We start from the raw sequence: 16,098 nt of genomic DNA, 5'->3' as shown, positions 1-16,098 counted from the left end.
TATATGGATAAACTGACTTTTTATCTTATCCACACAAGCATTCTTGACTGTGATTTGCCTTTTCCTTCAGGTATTATTTTGTTTGTGTTGACTGGAGAAGCTCTCTAAGTCAATTATGATCATCACCAAGCATTTGAATCACTTGGGAGTCTTTTTCAACTAATTTTACAATAGACTCAGCCTTCTCCAATATGTTTTCCAAACATAGAGATTCTAGTTACTAAAGCTTTTGTGTCTTCATTTCCTTGTGCACAAGAAATTCTGTCTTAAGTCTTTTGTTCTTTTTTGCATATGCCAATATGAATTGTATTCTAAGATTTTTGTGTCTTCTCTTGTGTTGAGAATTTCAACTCTCAGTATCACAATGACTTAATTAACCCCACATCAAACTTATGAATTCTTTTTTTCCTTGTTTTGCTTGGACTTGCATCTGTTTTTAAGATGCATTTGTGTCCTGATGGTGTACAGTTCTGTACTTCTGCATACTTTTCTGGGGTCTGGTCTTTAAAGAAACAGTTTATCTGTATCAACATCCTTGAGATGTTCCTTTTTTTCCTTTCACTTCCCATGAATTTCTTTGTTGCATAGCTTCTCTTATCTTCAGTGGTAAAAACTTTACAAGGTTTTGTGGATGAGGATGATTTTTAACACTGTTTGGTCACCTAAGTTACACCATATTCTTCTTGTTTGTCTCCCTCTAGTTGCCTTTCTTTTAACTTTGCAGAGGCTTCCCTAAAGAGGTGAGTTATTGATTGTTATTTTTGAGGGACCTTCCACAACTGTTTTATTACTTTAGTATTTCTATATACTGGAGAGAGTTAGGCAATGGATGCCACGGTGTGGCTCTCTTTCAAAATCTGCATCAAACAGGGGATAAGACATGATATTAAACCCATCTGTACCACTGACTGCCCACTTTTAAGATAGGGTTTCTGATTTCTTTGGCATTATTTGTATTTTAACTTTCAAGTTGTTCTTCACACGAAAAAGAAAGAGAAAATGACAGCAGTAGGTTTGATCTTTCCCTTAAACCTGGCTGGCACCTCTTGTCTATTCTTTGTAAATCTTAGCTCAGTGTGTCAGTGTTGGACCTTATGGAGATGAGTTGATTCCTCTTCAGTCTTCATACCTCTGGTGTTCTCTTCAGTGTGACTTCCTTTCTTATGTTTCTTCTAGTGAAGTGGGAGAACCCTTGCTTGCTCAGTCCTGAGTCAGTGGGAAGGTCAGTATAGAGTCCCTTTTCATGTGATGTAAACTCTCTCATATGAAACCAAGTATATGCACACCTTCTTCAGAATGTGACTTGGATGTTAATCTGTCAGTGTAGTACAGGTTACTCCCAAACTAAGAACTAAACTATTTATAGTGGCTATGCCAGCCAGATGGGTTTTGTATTCTCTTTGAGATAGGGATGATTTATCTCTGCACCTGTCTCTTCTGTTCAGTACCATACATAACTAATTTTAACTTATTATATGACCTGAGTTACTGTCCTAGCCACAATACATTATTATGCTTTGCTAATTCTCTGAAATACACAAGTTGAGCAGTGTTTATGTTTTGAAACAAACAAATTATTTCCTGAAATGAATGTACCCTTGGACGCGGGCATTTTTGATGTGATGTATGAATGATTTAGTGCTTTATGCTATAGAAAGCACTAAAACAAAGAATGACTTGATGACGAGATGCAGTTTTTAATTATTTGTACTCATTTCCAATCCTGTTAAGAATTCACTAATCTATAAAATTGAGTTCAAAGTCAAAGGACTTTTGATATTAGGAGGTTGAATGGGAGGGTATTTCTAAGCATGCTTCCTTGAATTCTGAAGAGATATGTATTGCTATATTTAATGGAGGGGAAGGTTGTCAAGCAAAACAGTGTGGTCTCAGAGATGTCTTCTTTTTGAAGGAGGCAATTTTTGTGGCAGAGCAGTTTGAATTAGTAATTTCAAAATATGCTGAAGCAGAGAAAGAAACCATTTCTCCCAAACAGGGTCTGCAATGGTTCTATTGCTTGATTGAAGTGTCATCTACTGGTTTCACAGTAGCAGGTATTAAAAGGCATTGTGGTGAAGTCACTGTGGTATCAGTTGAATAACTGGGTCTGGCTTGGATATATCACTGATGCAATGGGAGTTGGGCTTTTAAAGATGTGAAGAACATAAAGGAAAAATTCTCTACCTCAGTTGTGTTTTCTTGGTCACTAGTTACGGGAATTTTCATTTTGCAGTTCAGGACTGTTAGACACAAATGATATTCAAACTGTCACTGTAACAGATGGAAGATTAATAATAATAATAACTGATACAAACTATCAAGAGATAGCTGATATGACAGCCTCTGCACCTTTTTTAAAAACCAGTGCACAGTTTCTTGAGCATCGGAAGTCTAGTGGAGGACTGTGCAGGTTATTAGAATTTACATAGGTATGAATCCAAAGAGTTAGCTAGTACATTTGTGGGACAAGATAGCTGTGTTGGTTGAAGAATAATGACATGATGTGCTTACTGTTATTCTGATCATGTCACAATTGGAAATCACTGATTGCCAATTATTACAGTGTACAAATGACCCCATTTTGATTATGTACAGTAAAGTTGATGTCATTGTGTAGTATTGTTGACTGTTTAACCTTAATAATTGTAATGATTACAGAGAATGTACTTTGAAGATTCATTAGATTTAACATGGATGAAATTATCAATAAATGTGCCATACAAAGAGTACATGATCTTCTTCCCATTTTTTTTTAAACAAGTGAAAAATAAAACTGGGGATTGACCTTGTGATCAATACATGGTTGGCACATAATGTTATGTAACCATTGTGAGAGACAAATTGTTGAATTTCATTGCCTAATTTCATCATTCACTTTAGCTGTAAGTTTGAAAACTTTTGTTATCATGTGACACATTTTGAACTAAACTAAATAAAGTATTCCAATCAAAAGTGAAATAAAGGACACTGAAAATTTTCATTTGTAATCCAGCATTTCTGTAAGGCCTTTGTGTAATGTAATGTGGGCTACATACACATAGTGTATGCTGAGAAGTGTCATAGTATGTATTATGATGCATAAACTCATTGTTCACATTGCAAAAATGCTTGTTGCTCTTAGAGTATCCATATCAAAAATTCAACTTGTATGCAAATTGTTATTACAGAGTTAGCTGTGTACTATATTGTATGTGGCTTTGTTGTGGTAAGAATGAAGCCACACTCCAAATTAACCTTTCTATAAATTTATTGTAAATCATTCCACTTTTGGAAGTACAATAATAATAATAATAATAATAATAATAATAATAATAAGAGTTCAAATATTTTCTTGGTTTGAACTTAAGAAATGACCACTGTAAAAAAAAAAAAAAAAGTTTACTCCTAAGAAGTGATGAACTTAGCATGAAACTTCCAATGTAGCACTAACAAGGAGCCACGTGGTGTATTGTTTTGAGAACTTTGGGGGGGAAAAAGTCCACAAAAATCTCCAGCAAGAACACAGTGTGCATTAGTTCTGAGGATAGGGGGCTGTCATTAACCATTTGCTAATGTATGACCCATAAAGAAATGGGTGTGCTTCATGATAGGCAGCCCATTGTTTGTTAACTTTTCTTTCCTTCAGTATATCAGCTTATGTAAATAAATGAGAAACAGACATAGATTGTTTTGTTATGTGGTGAATAATATTTTGTGTTTTGTATAAAAAAAAAAAGTGCAAGGTCTTAATTGTAAGCATACTTACAGAGATGTTATTTTTAGTTTCTCACAATCGGTTTTCCATGATTAGGAAATTGTGTCGCTTCTGTTTGTTGCCTTATTATGCAATAATTGGCTCAATTCCAATTCCAAAGTGATATTAATAAAATACTAGACATGTCATTATATAGATGTGGGTGATGTGCACCAGACAAAACAACTGGGTTAGATAACCTATGTTATTTGTTTTGTATATTTCAGGCTTTGTCTTCACAAGGTGTGTAAATCACCAGTTAATAAATGGAATGTATATATATATATATGAATGTGATAGACAAAACATAATGGAGATATATAACATCTGATGATTTTCATAACACAAACAACGAAAAGCTCATTTCAGTGTGTTAATGTGAACAATATTTTTCATTCTCTAACAGTCACAGAAATTATTGAAATAAAAATGTCTAAAAATATCTTAAGATTGTCGAGTCAACAGGAACCTCAAAAGTATATTGAAAAACATCATAATATGAGATTTCTTGCCATAAGTACCAAAATAACAGTGGGCACTTAATTTTGGTAACATAGGATTAGACTATATAAATTCTTAAGTGAAACTTTTACATTTATTATCAAATAAACAAAATCTTAAATATTTCAAATGTTAGTAAAAATGAACTGTTTTCAGAAAAACAGTGCAGCTGATTTTCACAAAGCATCTGTTTATCGAAGTAATCATTAGTAACTTGTATTTGGTAATGAACCACTATTTTTTGATAAATTTACATATTGATTAACTAGAAATTAATTTAAAAAATGATTTTGAAACAGTACATTATGATTTTGTAACAGGTCAAATATCATGTCATTGCATTTGTTGACTTGCATTCAAAATCTTATTGAACTACTATTTTATGAATTTATGTTAAGTTTTGAAAGCAAATTGTAGATTGTAATTCAAACTTTAATGTTATAAATGAGTTAATTTCTTAATTTTAAAATGAATACTAAAAGAACACATCTAAAAATAGATTTTATTGAATCGTGGTGTGTTGCATGCAGCACTGTTTAAATTAGATGTTTGTGATCTTATTATATTAAATCTATAATTTTGTGCAGATTAGGAACTCAAATTGCTAATATTACCAAGCTAGCACATAAAATAAGTAATATGTATCTATTTATTTTGCCGAGATGTGGCCTATGTACTGATTCAAACACAGTAGCCCCGTTCTATTTCTATTTTTTCAAATGGTTCTTTATATCCTCTTACAACACTATATGACCTGTGAATAACCAATCTATAGCTTAGAATGTCAATTTTGTAGTTCTCAGCTATTTTAATCTGTAAAAAGGCTACCATGCTTTATTGAACCAAGGTTTCATGAAGGTAGGTTGTGTTTTTAACCTGCTCGAAGTTTCATATTTTTAAAATCTAAATACATCTTAGTTACTAAGCTTAATAAATTATGGTGAAATTTTGTGGCATCGGTATAGTTACTTATGATTTTATGGTTATTCATCTTATATGAATAAAACCTAAAAACAATTTGTTTGGTATTCTCCATGTGCATGGTTTTAAGAGGCTTAGCAGTCTTTGTTCAGCAGCAACTGAATTCGAAGGTCATAGCAAGAAGAGATAATTGTTTGCTTTAATTCTAAATTTATTATTTTATATTATGAGAAAAATAAGTTTGATAATGTATTTCTAAATAGTAATGATCTGTATACATACATAATGTATAATAACTGAAATGTGACTGTATATTACAAAATATTAGTCCATTAAAATGCAGCCAAAATAAGGAAGGCTAAAGATAAGTTTTATATCATTGGATGTGTAATATGAGTGCACCTGCACTGTGTCAATGCAAATTATGCAATGCTAGGTAGGCATGATTGGAAGGTCAATATGATAAAAAATGTTTTACATTATGAGGCTTAAGCTACTTAGACTAAACATTTGTATTTTTATGTTATAATATGTATTCATTCTGGAACGAAAGATGCATAACTTATAATTGTTTCCTAATTTTTTTTATGACAGTTACAAGGCTGGTCAGTTGACATACATCCCACAGAGTTAAGGTATAGAAAATAATATAAAGTATAAAGTCTTATTGAAAACCAATTTTTGAAATTATTTAGGAGGGTATAGAGATTATGCAAATAATATTTGAGATTGTTGGGACAAAGAATAGTTTTCTTAATCATAACATGAAATTGCTTTGCACTCAGACTAATAATGAAACAGACTGTTTTCACAAATGAATTTTTTGTAAAATATTTCATTGAAAAATTTGATTTCTTGTCTACAAAAAACTTGTACTAAAAGTGTACCTTATTTTGTGAAGATACACATGCTGTATCAAAAGGTGTAGTACGAATGCTTAATGTGAGCAAAGGCATAGATGAACTTGTATATATTATATCAAGCCCATAGGGTTAACTATATAATGATGCAATGTTTTAAAATTCTGTAACATGCTGTGCTTAGATAAAACATAAGTAAACTTAGTATGTGTATTTTACTTGTAAAATCTATTCAGTCTAATATCCTAAAAGAACTGGATTTGTATGAATCATTTAATTTGTAAATTAGGAAGTTAATTTTCATTTTTGTGAATTTTTTTTAATGACAAAACTTGTAATTTTTTAAATTTATTATTGCAGGGTTTCTACCTTAGTCTCTGTTTTTTATTATTATTGGGGAGTAGCTAACCAATATGGATCAAGAAGAAGAAAAGCACATCAGTACTCTTCAAAGTATGGGATTTATTGATGTCGAAGAAGTTAGAAGAGCACTGCGTTTAAGCAAAAATGACATTAATGAAGCTGTTGCTATACTTACAAATGAACGAAGTAGTAGTTATCTGTTCTCTGATCGTGATGTTGAAATGAGAGATACTGGTATTTCTTCAAGTCTAGTTGTTTCAGGTTGTGCTCCACCACCCTATATTCAGGTAGTGTTGAGATTCTTGAATGTAAAATTATATGTTGCATTTTTTCAATTATAGTGTATGTCGTTATGTAGAATTTTAATATTCCTCAAGCTTTTCAAGCAAATTTTAGAAACAAAATCTTGACAAGTTTAGACCCTTAAGGAAATAATAAAGGAAGTTTCAAATTTTCCTGTTGTTTTATATAATTGATACATGAAACTCTCAGTGCTTGTTGAAACCATTATTACAGCACATGAGAAAAAAACCAAAGACAGTTGTATGTTTCACAAAAACTTTATTTATTAATGACCATGGTACCTGATGATGCCTTTACTAGTGAAACCATAGTTTTTAATAAATGAAGTGTAAAAATGTCCATATCCTACCATTCAAATGACTTGTACACAAATTTTGTAGCCAAGACTAGGCTTTAGTAGTTAATGGAGCCAATTGTACAAGTATTTTTGCAGTCATGGGTCACAGGTATCATTGATTTCTAGATGGAGAAAAAAATCCAAAATGATTGTCATAAATCTCAAAATATTACTACTTTAGCACCAAAAATATTTGTATACTCAAACTCAGTTGCTAAAACTAAGTTTTGATAGTTTTTAAACCTAGTTATACATTTGCTTCATTGGTAAAGGTAAACATATACTTGTAGAGGTTTGTATATGCACACAAGTCCAAGAAGGCTACAACAGACATTGATTTGTGGGTATATCAACACAAGCAGAGCTGATTTATTAAACTTCAATTAATTGTTTAATTGTATTTTAGTTCTAAATATTTATTTTGTGTCTGCTGAAACAGAGGAGCTTCCTGTGAAGAGAATTCACTAAGAGTAATTTCAGTTTGTATTTCAAATTTCGTGGAATCAAAGAAGAGCTGTAATAACAACCTTGATTAAATTCATAACCTTAATTTTGCTGTAATTTTATAAATATTATAAGAGCAAATTATATTTATGAGCAGACTGTGATTTTATACTTCACAGTCAGTAGTTCAAAGACTTTACTGTTGATGAGCTTAAAGGCTGAACTGTAGAGTAAAATCTGATATTCTGTTATTGAAAATCAAGATTACATATAGCGTGTTATAAGTGCTTACATGAAATGTTTAAAGAGAGTTAATGCTGATTGAACTAAAGACTTTACATGTGACTGTAACTGATTGTGTTATTGAATTATTTTTCAAATTAGTGTGTAAAGCTTTTTTGGAACAAAAACTGTACAAGCACTATGAGGGTTCTCACACATCCTGTAAATCCTATATATATATAAAAGAGAGTTAATTTTTAGGCCTGTAAAAGTTGTGGAAAATGTAGAAAGCATAAATTTCCTGGCCAGAAGTATTGGGAAAACTAACTTTATAAAACACATTATCATGTTTATTAAGAATTAATCATTTAGTTTAGACTAACTAAATTAAAATGTAATCAACTGAATAAAATTAAAAAAAACTGAATAGTCTTGGTTTGGAATAGATATAAAAAGTGATACAAGGGCTATAATAAGTCATTAATAATAGTTGAAATATCGTGGAAAAGCCCTAGCAAATTATGATACACTAGTCCATGCAGTGATATTTCAAAAATGTTTGTTGTTCTTTTTTTTTTGTGGGTGGTGGAGACTTTGATAGTTTCAGTATAATTACACTGTACTGAAATATTTTCTGCTTCTCATCTTTGGTATTTTTTTCAGCAGCTTTCCCAAGTGGGCTACTTTTGAATGTATGAGTGCAAGTTTTGGATCTAAGCATCATATGCTTGAGGTGTTGTTCCATATTGTTTTTTTTAGCTGCATAATTGGGATTTTTGTGAATGTTGCATCATCTTTAATTTAGTTAGTGAATTTTTGTTTTGTTACTCTCACTACTGGCTTGATCAATTAGACTGAGTTTGAGACTTTAGTGGTTGTTAGAACTTCCACACTTTATAACTTCTAATATGTTTTTGCATCTTCTTAAAATGTTGCAGGCTGTAAGTAAACATTACAGTTTTGTCTTTTGTATGCAAAACTTCATGTTTTTTGGACAACTGGACAACTTCATTAAATATGACAGCAGGAAGAAGGAATAAGAAGATAATGTCTTGACAACTGCATAGCTGAATGAACTTATAAATTTAAAAACACTGTCAAGAAATATGTCAGCAGACATCCATCCATAGAGCAAACAGAGCTGCAAGTGTGTCAGTGTAATGACAAATTCGTGTCCTTCTTCAGGAAGTTGTTAATGGAGAAGAGGAAGGCAGCAGGGCAGCCAACTCTTCACTGTTTCTTTACAAAAAAACCAAGGCTGGAACCATCATAATCAAGCAACTTGGAAAATTTTACTTCATGCAACATCCTTGAATCCCCAGAGGTTATAATGGAAGAAGATTCTCTTTCCAAAAATTAACTTTCTCCATCAATCCCCCTGAGAATTATTTTACTATATGATTACTTTTATGCTTTATTTTTGGTTTTTTTTTGGTTTAAATTAAGTTTAATCCTTAAACCTTTTATTATGTTTATTTTTCAAATATCAGTGTTTTAATTTTGTAAACTATGTTTTTAAAGTCTTAAAAGTTAACTTTTATGGTCTTGGAACAAATTAGGCCTTTAATATTTATTTCCCATACTCACATAATGAAGGATTTCATAGAATTAAATAAATTCATCATGCAGTGGATTATAATGAGGAAGTCACATTAACTTGTGTATTTCTAAGAAGGGTGGGGCTAAATAAATTAGAGAGGAGGGAATACCTAGACAGCAAATGTCATAATTCTCATACTATAGGAGATTTAGGATTTAAAAAAAAACATTTTTATTATAAAATTAAAAACTCGAAAGTTATATAATATCAAAATATGATTCATCAGTTATGTTTTGATACAACTTTATTGTTGTACACTGAACTTTAACTTTTGTCAATGTTCAGTCATGCAGATTTTGAATTCATATACAAAGTTTTATTACAAAAGATTGCTTTCTGAAATACCTCTACTTTAGTTAACTTTCCATTGTGGAATTTTGTTGTATGATTTCAGCCAGTTGAATCCAGTGTTTCCCATACTAAACTCATGTAAAATTACTTTTTTTTTGCTTTGACAAATGTCACTTTATTACAACTATTTTTCTGCAATCTTGTCAGTGAACCAGATCTACATACTTCATTCTTCAGAACAGTAATTTTTTAATAAGGCCTCCTTATTTTCCTATTGCGAATTTTGAGCACATCAATATTTTCTATGGTTTTCTGATCATTATTAGCCAAATAATAACTTTTTATGTTATTCAGCATATTAATTATTAATTAATAATGAAGACGTTGAACTTCTGAGGCACCTGTAATCACTTTTACTGATAACTCATTCTTGCTCACAAACATTGCTTTTTTTGGTTCAGTGCTGCCCTCTGTTTACAAAAATGTGTTTCACATGTCATAAGTTTTTCTTTCACATGGTTTAACTGATTCTTGCATTCAAACTGTAGTGTGACATACCTCCATAAATAGAAGTGCTACACACCCAATGACTCATGTAACTCCCTCTCTGTTATTCTATGTAATTGTCTCTTCAAATTTGGCAGTGTTTGTGTTTGGATGTTTAGGTTTAGCCCTCTCCAAGTTTTTAATCTTTATATCAATTTACTTTTGTTGTCTTTACTATTTATTATCCTGATTATCCTGCTTGTTTATCCCATGCCATATTTTCTTGCCTTTTCTTACTATCAGATCTGCCCTATGGTACTTGTCCACCATCCACCTCCTCTCTTAGGTTTTTTTTTTGGGATACATTTGCCATAACTACATTCATATTGCCACATTTTTCAATTTCAGCTCTTTCTTTGCACATGCAGTTCTTTTGTTGTTGGAATATTTTGGGAGGAGATATGGTATGCCCCAAGTTCATTTACCACCTCCATATCCCAGGATTTTATGATTGACCCTTTTCTCCATGAGTTGTTACTTGGAGATCTTTCAGAAACTTTGGAGTCCAAAGTGGAATCAGTGAGACAATACTTGGCTCTTTCTTTGTTGGTTGACAATTTGTCATGGTCTGAGCCTCAACCATTTCCTATTTCCATTTCCTGCCCTAACTCTTCCCATTCTTTACCTGTTCCTTCCTCCAGGAAATTTTTCCTCTTGTCATTTTGTTTTATGCAGAGCATCATGCCAACAAAAGCATTGGTGATTTCCCTGTGGTTTCCAGTGTGATAGATGCTTGTTTTTCCAAGTTTGTTGCTCTGTGGGAGGAATTCACTAAGGATCTTCAAATTTTATTCAAGGGATTTGTCGTGAACTTTCTTTCCTCTTTGTTATTATTTCAGATACTCATTTTGTTTCCATTGTCTGTGGATACTATCACATTCCATTATCTGTCTGAGGTGGTACAGGATCTTCTCTCTTGGAATGCAATCAAATCTGTCATTTGCTTTTATCCAGGGTTTTATTCCATTTATGCTGTTTGTGGTACCCAAGAAAACTAGAGGCTGGTAATCCATGATTGATCTGTTCCAACTCATTTGCTTCTTTGTGCAATTACACTTTATCCTGACTCATTTCTCATCCTCAGGTGGGCTTTTTATTCAGCTTTATGGATGACCAAAGTAGACGTCTCAAATGCTTATTTACATATTCATATAGCTTATGTGATTTGTACATTATGCTATAGATTATCAATTTTGCACTCTCTCTGCTGTGCTCGTTTTGGCACCGTATGTTTTTTATAGAGTGGTCTAGGTTTTTTGCTAGATGTATGTGTACCAGAGGTTTGGGTTTACTCTATTACATGAATGTATGGTTACTGTTGGCTCATTCTGAACTGGAGTCCACCCAGCCCACTTATCAGTTTCATTTTGGGATAGCTTGGGTTGGTTGGTTAATTAAATTAGAGAAGCTATTTTTTGTTATCTAACAAATACATTTGTTTTTGTGACATTCATCTCTCTCAGACCCATCCTTTTCCTCTTTGACTCCATTTGATAGAGCTGGCAGTTCTTAACACTCTTACTGTTTGCAAGATCTTGGGGATGTGGTGTTTAATGGCAGCATTTATCTCATGGTTCATGCTCATGAGGTCTTTTCAGTAGGTTCTCCACAACCAAAGGAATTTTATGTGGGATTGCTTAGATATTACTATTATCTTTCCTTCTTTGATAATAGATGATCTGCACTGGTGGTTGTTTTTGCTTGTATTTTACCCTTGTCATATATCGAAGATACTTCTTCCAATGAGGACTGGGACTATGCTTCATATGCTTATCTCTTATTTGCTTTATGTAGCTGTTTCTTTCTCATCAGGGCATCATCTTCTGCATTTTGTTGTGCTTCATTCTTCATTGTGACTGTGACTGGGTAAGTTGCCTGTTTTTTTGCATACCTCTTATTTTTCAAGTATATGTCCTTTTTTATTTATTTATCGATTCTGCTTCAATGGTGAATGGTATCTGCCTAGGTATACTTAAACGAGTTAAATCTGCACTGTAAGGCCATGATGATTTAAAATCTATAATTTACGTGGTTACTAAACACACAATGTTGAAGTGGACTTCATGGGTGAACCAGAAGAGGATAGCTGCTCATCCTTGCCAAATAAATCAGGATTGGTGTGCTTTTCCCAATAGGATTTTTGTGGTCTCTCTTTGCACTATTTCCAGTGTTGAAATTGTTATAGACTCCACAGAATTTTCTCCACCTGTTGTTTCTTCCAGTAGAGTACAGGAGTCCTTATTAATTGACAGTTCCATGCTGCTGGGGTGGTGGTCCATGGAGGCATCCTCTTGAATGTGATAGTGGTATATGATACAAACAATAAGAGATCTATTCAGTTGAGAGTAGAATGATGGTATTCTGCTAGTGTAGATGATGAGATGTTCTCCTGTTTTGTGCTTCATCTATTGACAAGTATATCTGAGGGATGTTGTAGCTATGGAATGAGCTGTCCAAATTGTGTTTCATCACTTTGATTGAGGCCCCCTTATTCTACCTCTCTCATGAATTTCTGGCCCCAGTGGTTGGGTTTTGGATTCATAGCTGAGCCAATTAACACAAGTCCTCACTTTTGTATTACAAGTGTACTTGTTTCCTCACTCAGTGGATTCATGTTCACTGCTATCATCTTGTGAGCCCTGGTGGATGATCAAGCAGTTTACTTCAGTCCTACCTTTTGTGCTATTTCTTGAAGACTTGTATACCAAGGTTGCCACTATGTTGGGATATTTTTTCTCTGATTAGTTTTGAGTGAGATATTTTACAATGCAGGGAGATCCTTATTCTTTTGATCATCTAGATGTTAGTTTGCAGACCACTCATACATTTTATCACTTTGCTATCTTATGTCCTGTTCACAGATGATGGGTATAATAGTTTCCTTAGGTCTTCTGAAATTGAAGTGGAAATGGTATGATCCTCTTTCCTACCCCCACATGGATGTCAGTTTCCATGGATTTACTTGACTGTATAGTTCCTTGCATTTTTGACCTTTTTACACATTGAGGCACATCTTTTTTACACTTGCCCACATTACTGTCATCTATGGGTTTTTGATTCAGTTAACTAGTAGTTTGGGTCCCTTTCCAGCCTTTGTTTTTTTCCTCTTGGATGTGCTCTTGCATGCATCACCTCTTTCCACACTGAGCATAGGAATACTCCTGATACAAAAGTGGTAAGGTCTTCTGCATACAATCCTCTACTATATATATCTCCCCTTTTAAGAGTGTCATTCAGATGCTTCTTTCTTTCTTTCACAACAGTTTCTCCACTGATTCAGTGTGGGATCCCAGCTACTTATATGAGCATGAGTAACATACCATATTAGAAGTTATAATTTTTCTATATTGAAAATACATTTATGATATTACTTTCATCTTTCACACTTCCAATCATTCCTCCATACTGATAACTAGTGCTTCCATTTAGTACTAAAATTTGAAGTGATAGTTTGGTAGAATCACATTGACCAAATCACAGTCACCACGAGGGTGTCCTACTCCTATTAGTGAATTGTTGTTGGATGATAATTTACAAATGAGAGGTAGTTGAAACACATTGATTGTAGGGTATGTGGAAGCTCAAGGCTTGTGAAACATTTCTGCATATAAATGGCAGCACTGAATAAATATCTAGTTATTTGAGTGGAAATACATTTTCAATGTTGGAAAATTATAACTTAGTTATAAGGATGGAATTTTCAAATGAAGATAACTTAAGTCTTACCCCTCCTTTTGTTACCATCTATTAGAAAATGGTTTGTACTAAATATAATGGAAACGAAATAATATTTAGAGGTTGCTCAAAGCATATGAATTTTCCAACTACTTGTTTAACAGAGAACTGTTTAATTCCTTTGTTGCATGAAAATTAAGTAAGAGTGTATTGTATAAAATGGTATTCAGTCATGAAAAATAAATTACAGTTGTTTTTTATTCAACTAAAAGTGAGGTTTCTTTTTGTTTTTCTTAAAGCTAATCTATATGATATTGGCAAAATAATTAGTTTTTCCTTCAGTGAAGAAAATATATGTGATGTGTATGCAGGAAAATGACATTTCAAAACAAAATAAATGATATTTGTATTATGAAACTAGCTTTTGCTTCAACTAAAAATGACATATACAGAGCAATGAGCAATCTGGTGTTCCTTCACCATTTGGAGGAGGAATTCTATTTTTTGTTGCATGTTGTTGATTCATGGAATGAGGTCATCAGTGTGACCACATGCTCATTAAAAGTCATTCATGATCTGAATGTCATATACGTCATTTCAAGCATTATTTCACAGTTGTACTTACCTCAAACAGATGGTTCTTTTTCATTTAAGGTCACTGGGAAAACCAGAGTGGTGAATAATCTGTCTGTGTTTGAAGTAGCAAAGTTATGTATTTTCAAGATCTTGTTAAGGCTCCTAAACTTTCTGACATTTAAATTGACTCTAATGAGTTTACTGGAAGACCCCTTTCATTTAAGGCTTTTTACTTTTTAAAGCTTCTTACTGATGAAAATTAAAGAATTGGAAAATTAACTACTACTTTGCTTGAATGAAAGTTGGCAAGATGGCCTATGCAGCCATGTATGAAGATGAATAATCAATGTCACTTTCCTGGATAATCCTTCTGATAAGCTTGATGTTGTTTCTTGGAGTTCAATTTGCATTTGAAGCTGTAAATTAGGATTGAGTGTAAACCCTCAACAGATGGAGATAATTGTCTCCTTAATATGTTCCACATGCTGTTTCATGTCATTTTCATCAATAAGGCTGTGGATGCATTCATGATTGAAGGGGTACCAAATTAATTTTTAAAACCCTGAAGAAGGAAATTTTAGGCCTTGAAGACTTTGAGGGCATGATTTCTACAAAAACGTTTTTTTAGCACAAACCCTAGTATATGATAATGACAAGTAGCATGAAGAAGGGAGCAACCAATCATTTGTTAGTCATATACATGTTCCATTCCATCTCCTTCTAACAGTGGTATCAAACAATATGATTTTCATTTAACCCTCTATGCATCAGTGTTGAAGGCATTGCATGACTGCATTTGCTTTAGGTTCTGAAATTCCTGATATTTTTTAGGAATACCAAGGAGCTTATCCATGCCAGCCTCCAACACCAATGCTGGGTCTGGTCCACTTTGTTCACCTGTCTTGACATATCTAGTAGGATTTTGCCATACCCATGAATGGTGAAGAGTATATTAACTTGAAAGTCTCTCTAACTCTCTGGTGTAATATATGTATGAAACTAGATATGGGCTCTTCTAATGGAGGATTTACTGAGGATCTGCTTCTACATATTGCTATCAAGGAATGATGCAAATTTGCAGAGAACAAAAGCAGCTCTTTGGTCTATCATCTTACTTCAATAGAAGGCAGCAACAGTTGCTTGATTAAGTATCTGCACTGGGTGATGGCTACTTTGTTATGGAGGTGGAGGCACAGCATCATCTACATCTTTTGATGAAGCTCACAAGTTTCTTTTTCATATTTGACTTGTGGTGTTTTCTCATGCTAGGTATCTTGTTAGGCAATGTGTCAGTGCGACCCATGTAACCTTGTTGGTTCTGTTGCTGGAGCTTCATAAAATTCTGGTTTTCCTATATTGTTATTAGGTCCATTGTGTGGGCATGGGCCATATAAAACAGTTTCAAAGACTTATTTTTGAAATTAGCCTCATTGCACTTCTGGGCTTACCATGATTTAATGTTTAGGGACAACATGAAAGTTGTTGTTGATTCATCTAGGCTTTCCCATCCTTTCTTTGAACTAGACTAAAACTGTAAAATAAAATAAGTTTTGGTTTTCATGTTTGAGTTTTTCTTGAGCACTTACCATGCTTTAAAGAAATTGTCAGGTATAGCAACCATGTTGTGCTTTTGGTTTGGGGGAATTCTGGCATTGATAAAGGGAGGCTATTTCCATAATAACAGCTTTTCCTGCTTCCTTTATTTTTTTTTCTCTTTTGAATGAAA

At 33.1% G+C, this 16,098-nt stretch overlaps 1 protein-coding gene across 9 annotated transcripts in view; it reads left to right on the top strand.

Annotated features, from left to right (window-relative positions):
* The window catches only part of LOC143224859 (ubiquitin carboxyl-terminal hydrolase 24-like), a 277,830-nt gene that overhangs the window by 8,393 nt on the left and 253,339 nt on the right, over positions 1-16,098 (top strand). For 8 of the 9 annotated variants that reach the window (XR_013013468.1, XM_076453271.1, XM_076453297.1 and 5 more), the window contains exon 3: positions 6,376-6,665. Coding sequence is in view for 8 of the 9 variants with exons in the window: in XM_076453271.1 (XP_076309386.1) it covers positions 6,429-6,665 (237 nt within the window). In the remaining variant the exon portion in view is untranslated. Of the gene's footprint in view, positions 1-5,749; positions 5,791-6,375; positions 6,666-16,098 lie in introns of all 9 variants that reach the window. The other variant, XM_076453256.1, reaches the window with a different exon arrangement.

This window comes from Tachypleus tridentatus, chromosome 1, assembly GCF_004210375.1.
Source record: "Tachypleus tridentatus isolate NWPU-2018 chromosome 1, ASM421037v1, whole genome shotgun sequence".
NCBI lineage: Eukaryota > Metazoa > Arthropoda > Merostomata > Xiphosura > Limulidae > Tachypleus > Tachypleus tridentatus.
The sequence above is the reverse complement of the archived record's forward strand: the minus strand, read 5'-3'. Positions and strand labels throughout refer to the sequence as shown.